At 52.4% G+C, this 11,790-nt stretch overlaps 1 protein-coding gene across 2 annotated transcripts in view; it reads right to left on the bottom strand.

The window, feature by feature from the left end:
• Positions 1-3,450: 3,450 nt before the first annotated feature.
• Positions 3,451-11,790, bottom strand: part of RASSF5 (Ras association domain family member 5) — a 59,845-nt gene continuing 51,505 nt past the window's right edge. For both annotated transcript variants that reach the window (XM_029572724.1, XM_029572725.1), the window contains 4 exons: positions 10,723-10,839; positions 4,524-4,821; positions 3,947-4,062; positions 3,451-3,628 (listed from right to left, as the gene is read on the bottom strand). In XM_029572724.1, the coding sequence (XP_029428584.1) occupies positions 3,476-3,628; positions 3,947-4,062; positions 4,524-4,821; positions 10,723-10,839 (684 nt within the window). In that variant the 3' untranslated portion in view covers positions 3,451-3,475. The remainder of the gene's footprint in view (positions 3,629-3,946; positions 4,063-4,523; positions 4,822-10,722; positions 10,840-11,790) is intronic.

Raw genomic sequence — 11,790 nt, 5'->3', positions numbered from 1 at the left:
CCCTCTCTGCCAGATGAATGTCGCTCTGTCTGTAAGAAAGTAAAGTCAAACCGGCTGCAGCTGATGCTTTTATGGGATTAACCAAACAGATTTAGGACGTGTTTCAGTTTGAAATTGTCCTTTCAGCTGCTCTTTGAAGATTAGTCTGATCAGTCCATGGACAGGATTTGAGGTTCTTACCCGCTAGTCACACTAGTTTGTCTGGTTTTTGCTAGAGTAGTCCATTAACCCCCCAAAAATGTAATTTATAAGAAAAACCCAACAAAGTTAGCCTAGGCTTTTGGGATTTTGCAGATTGCTTCAGACTTTGTCTGAGAAAGGGCCTTTAGTAACTCTCAGGCTGATACAGTGCAGTGCGCTCCGCACTGTTAACCTGCATTTGGACGCGCTAGCTTTACCCCTTATTCAGTAAGAGGTAATAGCGCGTCAAACGCACGTCCAACCCCCCTCCCTCCCTGAAACTAATAGCGCCCGCATCATGCAAATGCATATTGATGACCCTATTAGGTATTCCCGCGCGATTCAGTAAGTAAAATGTGCAGCCAAGCCGCACATTTTACTTTCAGAAATCAGCGCCTACCTAAAGGTAGGCGCTAATTTCTGCCGGCACCGGGAAAGTGCACAGAAAAGCAGTAAAAACTGCTTTTCTGTGCACCCTCCGACTTAATATCATGGCGAGATTAAGTTAAAAATAATTAAAAAAAAATAAATGTAAAATCGACCTGCAGCTTGAAAACCGGACGCTCAATTTTGCCAGCATCCGGTTTCCGAACCCGTGGCTGTCAAACCCGCTGACAGCCGCCGCTCCTGTCCAAAAAGAGTTGCTAGGGATGCACTAGTGGCCCTAGCGCCTCTTTTTACTGCGGGCCCTAATTTGAATATTTTTTTTTCCTGAATCGCTCGCCCGCTCTCCTGCGACTTTTACTGTATTGGCCTGGCTGAAAGCTTGTAGGAGTCAAGCAAAGGATCTTCTCTGAATACGGGTGCTGGATTTTTTTACCCTGCCCTGCACCGTGTTTGCCGGCCTTCCTGCCACTGCCAGAGCTTGCCTGGGATAATGACAGAGCAGGCCAGGCTCGGCTCTGGATGAAAGCCACTACCTTAAGAAACCTGCAGCAGTCCAAAGCTAAGAGCGAAGCAGCATTGCCCGGGGCCAGTCAGGTGCAGTGGTGAACTGGCTGGGCTGAATCATACAAGGAAGAGAGAGCGGCTGTGGGAGAGGGGTTTATTTTTCATTTTAACACCATAAAAAAAAAAAAAGTACAGTTTTCCTTTGAACCAAAAATCTTTCAGATACACTTTATATATATATATATATATATATATATATATATATATATATATATATATATATATATATATATATATATATATATATATATATATATATATATATAATTAAATACAATTCTAGCCGGTTGTAAAAATAAATTAAAAAGCAGGTTACAAAAATGCATTTTTTTTCTTTGTGATGGAAGCCTTTTGCCTTCATCCCCCTCTGTACCTTTCCACAGTTCATGTAAAAAACAACGCATTACCCCAACTGCCCCTGGAGCGGCACTCCAGCCAGGATAGCCAGGGGTTTAAACCCTAGGACGATGACACGGGCATTCCTGGGGCTGTGCGGGTTCAGTTATTGCAGGGCAATGGCAGCTATGAGCCCCCAGCTCCATCTGTACTGGTCCCTCAGGCTCCAGTGACTTGAGGATAAAGAGGAAGAAACCGGCAATGGTGAACCCTGCACACTACAGCCGAGGTCTCTGTAAGCCGTGGATTACAGTGGCCAGGTCGCATGGTGAACCGTTCGTTGAGTGCCCTGCACACTACAGCCAAGGTCTCTGTAAGCCGTGGATTACAGTGGCCAGGTCGCATGGTGAACCGTTCGTTGAGTGCCCTGCACACTACAGCCGAGGTCTCTGTAAGCCGTGGATTACAGTGGCCAGGTCGCATGGTGAACCGTTCGTTGAGTGCCCTGCACACTACAGCCGAGGTCTCTGTAAGCCGTGGATTACAGTGGCCAGGTCGCATGGTGAACCGTTCGTTGAGTGCCCTGCACACTACAGCTGAGGTCTCTGTAAGCCGTGGATTACAGTGGCCAGGTCGCATGGTGAACCGTTCGTTGAGTGCCCTGCACACTACAGCCGGGGTCTCTGTAAGCCGTGGATTACAGTGGCCAGGTTGCATGGTGAACCGTTCGTTGAGTGCCCTGCACACTACAGCCGGGGTCTCTGTAAGCCGTGGATTACAGTGGCCAGGTCGCATGGTGAACCGTTCGTTGAGTGCCCTGCACACTACAGCTGAGGTCTCTGTAAGCCGTGGATTACAGTGGCCAGGTCGCATGGTGAACCGTTAATTGAGTGCCCTGCACACTACAGCCGAGGTCTCTGTAAACCGTGGATTACAGTGGCCAGGTCGCATGGTGAACCATTCGTTGAGTGCCCTGCACACTACAGCCGGGGTCTCTGTAAGCCGTGGATTACAGTGGCAGGGTCGCATGGTGAACCGTTCGTTGAGTGCCCTGCACACTACAGCTGAGGTCTCTGTAAGCCGTGGATTACAAGACTGTCCTAGCTAACCCGGTGGCCAGGTCGCTCAGAGCATGGCCCAGGATCGATCTATCTGTGAATCAGGCTGTGCAGATATGGACGGCTAGTGTTATGGGTGCCTGGATGTTGAACACTTGCCCCTCACTAGGAGTTAAAGCCACCATGCTGTGGGTGAGGGATTATAGCTGCTGCCACGCCACCTGTGAAGTGGGGCAGGGACACAAGGGGCTGCTTTTTCCGTAGTCCATGCAGAGTTGCTCTGGCTCTGACAGACAACATCTCCTTTGCAAAGCACATGGATGTGTACTGTACATGCAAAGCACCTTTCTTTACTTGAAATGTTCGCCTTGGTGACAGGGTGAGGAGATGGCAGGGGAAGGAGGGAGCAGTATTCACAGTGAGTGCAGAAACAATGGCTCTGTAATCCACACCTGACATTCGGGGCTGGAGAAGGTCAGCCCAAAGCCAGCACGGTTCCTAGCCCGTGACTCCAGCCTCCTCGTCCCTGCAGGGCCTGGCGCTGGCCTTCCCCCACCCACCCGTTCCCTTCTTACTTCTCATTCCTCCACAGCACCTTTTTTCTTGTTGGCAAAGTTGTTCATTCTACCCAACCTCTGCCAGAAAAGCTTGGATGGAATGCAAACCTCTTAATTTGGATAATTCCAAAGTTGTGAAATAAAGCATTGGTCCTTAGGGAAAAAAAAATTCTCAACCCAGCAAGGGACTTGTTGGAGGGTGGGGCGACAGGAAGCCTGGCTACGTCCTGGGATGCAGAGCTGTACAGGTCAAGCCAGCGGCAGCGGTGGGGACGAGGCTTCCACTTCCTTGTGTGCAGGCAGTGACCCAGCAGCCAATCCAGAGCCGTTGCTCCCAGGGCTGCAGAGATGCCATGGGCAGCGCCCACGCTTCTCTTGTAACCAGGATTCGGGCTAGCCAAGCTTACTGTCCATCTCTTTTAGAGCTTCTTGCAGCCTCTGCCGAAAGGACTCGTATTTCTTTTGCACTTGCTGGATTTTCTCTCTCTCTTCTCTGTCCAGGATCATTAGGAAGTTTTGCAGTTCAGGCACAGAGAAGGCATCCCACTGCCAACGAAAGAGAGGGACAAACCAACATCAGATTCAAATGATTTTACAGCCAAAGTAATGATTACCCACCTGCTCTGACCATTCATCTCAGAGAGCAACTAAAGGCTGGAACTAGGAGTCAATCTCTTCCTCCCCTCCACTAGCGCTAGTGTGGAATAGGGAGGTGCTCCCGTTGCAAGAGAAATGAGAGATCATCACTCCCGTCTGCCCCAGAATACAATCAGTGGAACACAAGGCAACTAAAAGTACCAGCTGAGGTTTCTGCAGGGGAAAGGTTTATTCATTTTTTTTAGTCTGTGTTGCTCCCGGCCGTACCTCAACTTCTCCCGTTTCATTCTCCTTCAAGACAAAGGTAAGGATATCCGTGTCGGGTCCTGCCAGCAGACGAAGGTGCAAAGGGTGATCCGTTGTGAGCAGCTTCTGCAGGAACACTGCGTGCAGAGAGAGAGAGAGAGAGCGCCAGGTTAAGGCTGCATCCAGTGCATGGCACACGATCCTGGGATAGGCAGGGCCCCTTACTCCTCAGGGGGAGGGGAAGCCTTCCCAAGACCGCACTGGGGACAGAGAGCCCTCCTCAGCACCAGGGCAAGGGAAGGGAGTGCCTGGCAGCGGTTTCTAACCCCCATGCTGTGGCCCACGTGGTCCTGTTTGGAGGGTAGGGGAATTATAATAATAAAACATATCTTGCTCTTCAGGAGGAACTGGGGATGGTTGTGCTTTATATCTGTGTTATGACATGCAAGAAACCGCAGAGACCTCGCAAATGCTCATTCCAGCACCCGAAAACGCAGCAGAGAGCCACCTGCCCATCCCTGCTCCACACAAATAGCTAAGTAATGTAGAAGTGCCCTCATGGTAAACACTGGCCAGAGGCCCGGTGGCAGAGACCCACCTTGTCCATCTTTTTTCAGCTGCTTAAAGAGTGCAAACTTCTGCGGGTTGTCCAGCACCATGAACTTCTTCAGGAGCCCCTGGATGACCTCGCCCACAGTGGTTGTGCTGCTGATGTGCAGCTGCTTTACGGCATCCAGCGGCAGGTAAAAGGACGTCCTCCTGTCTGTCCTGTCCGCCAGGTTCACCTCTTTCAGGGCGTCGTAGATGGACTGTGGTGGGATGCCCGAGGGGACGGTCACTGGCCGGCGCAGCTTCAGGTGCACCTTAATGAAGCCAGTGTACAGGCCATCACCCCCCTGCGGGAAGAAAAGGCTGGGTCAATACATGGCTCCCTTACCATGGCCACGGCACCCCAGGACTACTCCAGTACAACAGGCCAGATCAACAGCATTCCCACAGGCGCAGGGGACTTTAACTAAAACGGATTTCCCTGTACGTACCAGGATCAGTCCAGACCGTGGGTTGAGCCTCCTGCCCAGCAGGTGGAGACAGACCGAAACTGAAAGGGTGTCCTGTATCAGGACCGAGCCTACCCTGCCAGCCCTTCAGTATGTGTCTGGCTCCAGCAGGTGCGACAGCTCACCCTGCGGTTCCCTGATCTTTGTTAGCCCTTTCCCTGCGGGGGTACCTTTCTACTCTTTTTCTCAGGATCAAGCAAGTATTCATAATTTGTCTCTGTTTAAAAAAAAAAAAGTGGAAATTTTATTCCCCTTTGATTTGGCTCTGATTTTTTTTCTTGTCAGGAGCCAGCGCGGTCTCCTCGCTCTTGCGGGGCCTTGCCCCTTGTGTTACGCAGCCTAGGCCCCTTTCCCGGTGATCCTAGTGTGGGGTGAAACTGGTGGTCCAGTCACTCCCCCCACCTGGCTGCCTTTGCTCCGGGACGCCTCATTCCCCGGCAGTGCCTTCAGGGATCTGCCATTCCCCTGTGTAAAAAAATAAAGGAAAGTTTGTCTCTAATTTTCAGGGCACTTTATTCCTCTTATTTACGTCGGCAGCTGAGGAGCGAGCAGGGTTCGTTCTTCTGCACCCGCTCCTCTCGGCAGCACAGCTCAGCCGATTTCCTCCCTGCTCGCGGCTCCTCTTCAGTGAGCATGCCGTGTTCTCATTGCTGCCTCGCTTGTGGGGAGCCCTCGTCGCGCCTTTCTCGCAAGGGACTTTGTTCGGGGTGTCTGCTGGGTGGGGAAGGTCCCTCCCCGGTCCCGATTCGGGGCTGCAGGAGGGAGAAGAGTCGATTATTTTTGGGTTCTCCGCCCGATTTGAGCCCCATGCGGCCTCAGGACGTGGTCCCTGACCCCTCCCTCCCCTCCAGCAAGTCCAGGCCACGTTTTTCCTCTGAGTTTGTGCTCTTGATGCACAAATCTTATTTGGCCAGCTTGCAGGAGGAGGAGAAGGACCCTCCCTCAGGTCCTCTCCCTGCCAAGATTCCGCGGATGCCTCCTCCGCTTGTTCCCGCGGCACCGGGTCAGTCAGGGTGCGGCTCCTCCGGTAGCTCCGGACCAGGATCCGGATTTGGCAGGGGACCCCCCCTCTAGAAGGGGATGACCCCCAGGTGCTCCATTTATTTCAGAAGGAAGAACTGGAGCCTCTCATTCTCTTTGTTCTTCAGGAGTTAGGGATTGAGGGGCCCCCGGTGGATGCTCTCACTGCCACGTTGCAGGCACATATGGACCAGGTCCTGGCAGGACTTAGGGCTCCCTCCTGCGCTTTTCCCTTACATCCTATTCACAAGTTGCTGCTCCTCTGGGAATGGGAAGCTCCCGAGGCGGGGCTTCGCGTAGGGAGAGCCATGGACAAGCTCTATCCTCTCCCTGAGGATTGCCTGGAAATGCTGAAAATTCCCACGGTGGAATCTTCAGTCTCCGCTATTACCAAGCACACCTCCATCCCAGTGGTGGGAGCCACGGCCCTGAAGGATGTGCAGGAGCGCAAGCTCGAACTCCATCTCAAACGTATTTTAGAGGTTCTGGCCTTGGGAGTTCGGGCGACGATCTGCAGCAGTCTCATGCAGCTGGCAAGCCTTAGAGCAAGTCTTAGGTGGGTCCAACAATTGCTCGGCCCCCAGGACCTCCCATCTGCAGAGGCGGAGCAGGCTGAACGGTTGGAAGGCGCTATAGCATAGGGGGCGGATACTCTGTATGACCTCCTCTGCATCCAGGCAAAGGCGATGGTTTCGGCAGTCTCAGCCATCTGGCTGAGACTGCCGAAACCATCGCCTGGCTGTGCAATTGGTCGGTGGATCCGTCTTCCAAGTCACGGTTGGGCACTCTACCTTTTAAGGGTAAGTTGCTCTTCGGCGAAGACCTTGAGCAGCTTATTAATTCCTTGGGGGAGAACAAGGTTCATAAGCTGCCCGAGGACCGTCCGAAGCAGTCAAGAGCCTTTGTCCCTTCTCGTTCCCGTTTCAGGGGTCAGCGTGGATATAATGCTCCGGCACGAGGTGCCTCCTCCAGAGCTTATTCCTCCAGATCACAATCTTGGTCTCAGTCCTTCCGAGGCCGCCGGTCCTTCCGAGATGGTGCCCCTCAGCATCCCACGCCCAAGCCAGCCTCCCAATGAGATTCAGCTAGCCCATTCCTCCGTTCCCAACATCGGTGGTAGTCTCTCCCTGTTTTACAAGGATTGGGCCAAAATTACGTCAGAGCAGTGGGTCCTCAAGATAATAAGAAACAGTTACGCTTTAGAATTTGCTCGAGATCTGCAAGTAGTCTCTCCTTGTGGACGTCTGAAGCGGCCTGCCGTGAGTCAAACTCTTGCCAGGCTCCAGGGGCTGGGGGCCATTGCCCCAGTCCCAGCGGAAGACCTTGGCGCCGGCCAGTATTCCATCTACTTCGTAGTACCGATAAAGGACTGTTTCTTCCATCCAATCTTGGACCTCAAGAGAGTCAACCGGGCCCTCAAGGTACCACATTTTCGGATGGAGACCCTGAGGGCGGTCATAGCGGCTGTTCACTCCAGCGAATATCTAGCCTCTCTCTACTTGATGGAGGCTTACTTTCACATTCAGATTCGTCACGAGCATTAGAAGTACCTGTGCTTCCACACCCTGGACCAGCATTTTCAGTTCTGAGCGCTGCCCTTCGGCCTAGCCACCGTGCCGCGCACTTTCACCAAGGTAATGCTGGTGGTGGCAGCTGCCCTCAGACGAGAAGGAGTCCTGGTCCATCCTTACCTGGATGACTGGCTAGTGCGGACCAAGTCAGAGATTCTCTGTCGGCAGGCAGTTGCCCAGGTCCTTGCTCTCCTTACCTCTCTCGGGTGGATAGTCAATTTCCCCAAAAGCAACCTACAGCCTTCCCAGGTGTTGGAATTTCTGGGGGCGCATTTCGATGCTCGGCAGGGTGTCCCTGCCACACGCTCGGGCACTCAAGCTTATGGATCAAGTGCGCAATCTTCTCTCACTCCCGCTCCCTATGGCCTGGGACTACCTCCAGGTCCTGGGGACCATGGCTTCCACCATCGACCTGGTTCCCTGGGCTTTTAAGCATATGCGACCATTACAGAAAGCTTTGCTATCCCGCTGGCAGCTGGTGTCGGAACAGTTTCAAATGATTCTCCCGCTTTCAGACTCTAGCATCTCCGACATACAGTGGTGGCTATTGCTGCCGCACCTTCTGAGGGGGCTGCCCCTTCAGACTCCGCAGTGGATTGTAGTCACGGTGGATGCCAATCTCTCCGGCTGGGGAGCAGTCTGCCAGTTGCAGGCCACGCAGGGATACTGGTCCCCAATCCAATCCCGCTGGCACATCAATTGCCTGGAGGCCCTGGCGGTCCATCTGGCTCTCCAAGTTTTTCTCCCTCTGCTCCGTGGCAAGGCGGTGCGAGTCCTCTCCGACAACTCCACCACGGTAGCTTATATCAATCGACAGGGGGGCCCTGGAAGCCAGCTGGCTCCTTGCCTGGGCGGAGCGTCACCTGGAGTGCCTCGCAGCCTCCCATATAGTGGGCAAGGAGAATGTGCAAGCCGATTTTCTGAGTTGCCAGTATCTCGATCCGGGCGAATGGGAGCTCTCAGAGAGCAATGGATCTGATCATCAGCAGGTGGGGTCCCCCTCACCTGGACCTCATGGCAACCTTGAGCAATGCCAAAGCCAACAGATTCTTCAGCCGCTGGAGGGAGCACTGTTCGGAGGGAGTGGATGCTTGGGCTCTCCCCTGGCCCCACAACGTCGTCCTGTATGTGTTTCCTCCTTGGCCTCTCGTAGGCAAAATTCTCCGAAGAATAGAACTTCACAAGGGGCCGGTTGTCCTTGTGGCACCCGAATGGCCCCGCAGACCGTGGTTCGTGGATCTGGTAAACCTGGCGACGGACGGGCCTCTTCGTCTCGGCCATCTCCCGCGCCTGCTACGGCAGGGTCCCGTATTTTTCGACCAGGCGGATCGCTTTTGTCTAGTGGCCTGGCTTTTGAATGGAGAAGATAGATGGAAAGGATATAAAGAGGAAGTTATCTCCACCCTTCTTCGGGCTCTTCTTCGTCTACTTCTTTGGCTTATGTACACGTTTGGAAAGTTTTTAAGAATGTGCTGAATCGGGTGTTTCGGCATGCTCAGCTCCGGTTTCGGTGATTCTTTCCTTCCTTCAGAAGGGCCTCTCCAGGGGTCTTTCCTTCAGCTAGTTACGCGATCAAGTGTCCGCTCTCGGCTCTCTTTTAGGTCGAGTGGAAGGTCACGCATTGGCTTCTTACCTGGATGATGTTCGGTTCCTGAAGGGCGCCAAGCATTTGAAGCCTCCCGTCCGGTCCACTTGTCCATTCTGGATTCTCAATTTAGTCCTTCGGCCTCTGTGTGGCTCCGTTCAAACCTCTCCATCAGGCTACTCTCAAGGATCTTATGCTTAAGGCAGTTTTTCTGGTGTCTATCTGTTCCGCCCGACGGGTGTCTTGAGATCCAAGCGTTGTCCTGTCGGGAGCCCTTCCTGCGGTTTTCTGATTCGGGGGTTTCTCTCAAAACTGTTCCTTCCTTCTTGCCAAAGGTTGTTTCATCTTTCATGTCAACCAGTAGGTGGAGCTTCCCGCGTTCTCTCCTGAGGACATCGCGAGTTCAGTCGGGGGCGATCTTCACTGGCTTGATGTGAAACGCGTTTTACTGTGCCTCCTCCAGGTCACCAATGAGTTTCGGGTCTCCGATCATCTCTTTGTCCTGTGGAGTGGTCCAAATGGGGCAAACAGGCTTCTAAGACTACTATTGCTCAGTGGTTGAAGGAGGCGATTTCGTTGGCCTGTATCTGCCAAGGCCGGGCAGTTCCTGAGGGCTTAAAAGCTCATTCTTTGCATTCTCGGGCTACTTAATGGGTGGAGAGTCAATCGGTCTCTCCGCAGGAAATCTGCAGGGCCGTTACATGGAAATCCATGCATACCTTTGCTCGACATTACCATCTTGATGTGCAAGCACCGGTTTTTGATTCTTTCGGTCGGCAGGTGCTTTGAGCGGGACTGTCTCGGTCCCACCCGGTTTAGGGAAGCTTTGGTACGTCCCACGGGCTGGACTGATCCAGGTACGTACAGGGAAAGGAAAAATTAGTTCTTACCTGTTAATTTTCGTTCCTGTAGTACCATGGATCAGTCCAGACGCCCTTCCCCGTCTTTTTCTGCCGTCTGCTCGAAGCTCTTTTTACAAGTCTCTGGATGAAAGTCACCTATCATTATCTTAAGGACACTGGAAGCATCTATTTTGATGACAAAGGATATGCGAGAGCGTTCTTCTACAGCGTCCATTCAATGTTGGTAATTGTTTAGTTTTGGGAGTTCTTTCGTTACTCACTTGAGTTCTCTGGTTACTTGCTTGATCTTTTTACTGGTTATCTTTGTTCTTATCTGCTTTGACAATGGTTATACTGAAGGGCTGCAGGGTAGGCTCGGTCCTGATATAGGATACCCTTTCAGTTTTTTGGTCTGTCTCCATCTGCTGGACAGGAGGCTCAACCCACGGTGTGGACTGATCTGTGGTACTACAGGAACGAAAATCAACAGGTAAGAACTAATTTTCCTAAAGGCTTCAGCATCCCTGCCCAGCCATGTTCCTGTTGTAGGGGCACGAAGGGAATACTGCCTGCATAATCCACTTGTTCCTACCATCACGCTAGGGGCGTGCACCAGCTACTGGTGGGCATGACAGACCGGGGACCCTGCAGGAAGCTGTGGCCCTAAGGGGCAGGAGAAAAACCAGCAGGCCAAGATTTTAAGAAGGGAAGGCAATCCTACCTGTTTCATCAGCAAACCATTTCGGACCTTGGCGTTGTAGCGCTGGATTTTCCGTAGAATCTCCTGCGAGGTGAGGGCTGTGGGGACTTCCTCCACCACGGTTTCTCTTTTTACATTCTGTGAAGAGAAAGCATTAGAGAGACCGTGGGCAAGTGGCACAGGAACGACGGCCGATAGACAGTGACCTTAGCACCTATCAAGCTGCATCCAATGCTCGAGTCCGCTCTGAAATTGATGCCACACTTCTAAACCTTACAGGAGGGGACATTCACCAGCAGGGTTCAGGTTCCCTACAAGTTATATTCTCACTGCCAAATGTGCAATGGAGTGGGCTTGAAGGCACCCGTTACAAATTCTCAAGTCCAATCTGTTTTCTAGCATTTCTGTAATGATTTTTCCTCGGGGACTCTGAAAACATCATAGATACTGTGGGGGTGGGGGGAGTCGGACAGTTCTGCAAGATGACTACTTATTCCTTCTCCTAGCTGAGACCCAGCGCGTCATCGCAACCACTAGTCCGCTGGCTTCATGAAGCGGGGTCATTGGCACAGCCCTTCCCCTCTAACGGCTCCTTACTGACTACACCACAGCTCCTCTCTGCATGGAAAGGAAGCAGTCAGCTCTTCCAGTCACCCTGATGGAAAAGGCCGGGATTCACCACTGCTGGCACCGTGCCCAGATCCCGCCTAATCAACATTATTACACAGCGGATTGAGAAATGAAATGAACATAGAAACAGCAGCAGAAAAGGAGCAAATGAGCCACCAGTCTTCCCAGCAAGCTTATGCCAGATCTGCTGCACTGTGCAGGTCACCCCCAGGCTTATCAGTTCCCCAGACTGTAAAGGTCAGGGGCCCTCGGATGCTGTTTGAATCCAATTCCCCTTAACCCTCGCTGTGGAAGCAGAGAGCAATGATGGAGTTGCATTAATAGTAGGGATGTGAATCTCATCAGAATTCGGGGGGGCCCAAACCTGATAGGAAAACCCCACAAACTTTTTTGTAGGGTTCTCTTATCGTTGGGGGGGGGGGGGGAGAAAGGGCACTTCAAAATAAACCCCAAACCCAC

This window comes from Rhinatrema bivittatum, chromosome 12 (genome assembly GCF_901001135.1).
Source record: "Rhinatrema bivittatum chromosome 12, aRhiBiv1.1, whole genome shotgun sequence".
Classification (NCBI taxonomy): Eukaryota; Metazoa; Chordata; class Amphibia; order Gymnophiona; family Rhinatrematidae; genus Rhinatrema; species Rhinatrema bivittatum.
The sequence above is the reverse complement of the archived record's forward strand: the minus strand, read 5'-3'. Positions and strand labels throughout refer to the sequence as shown.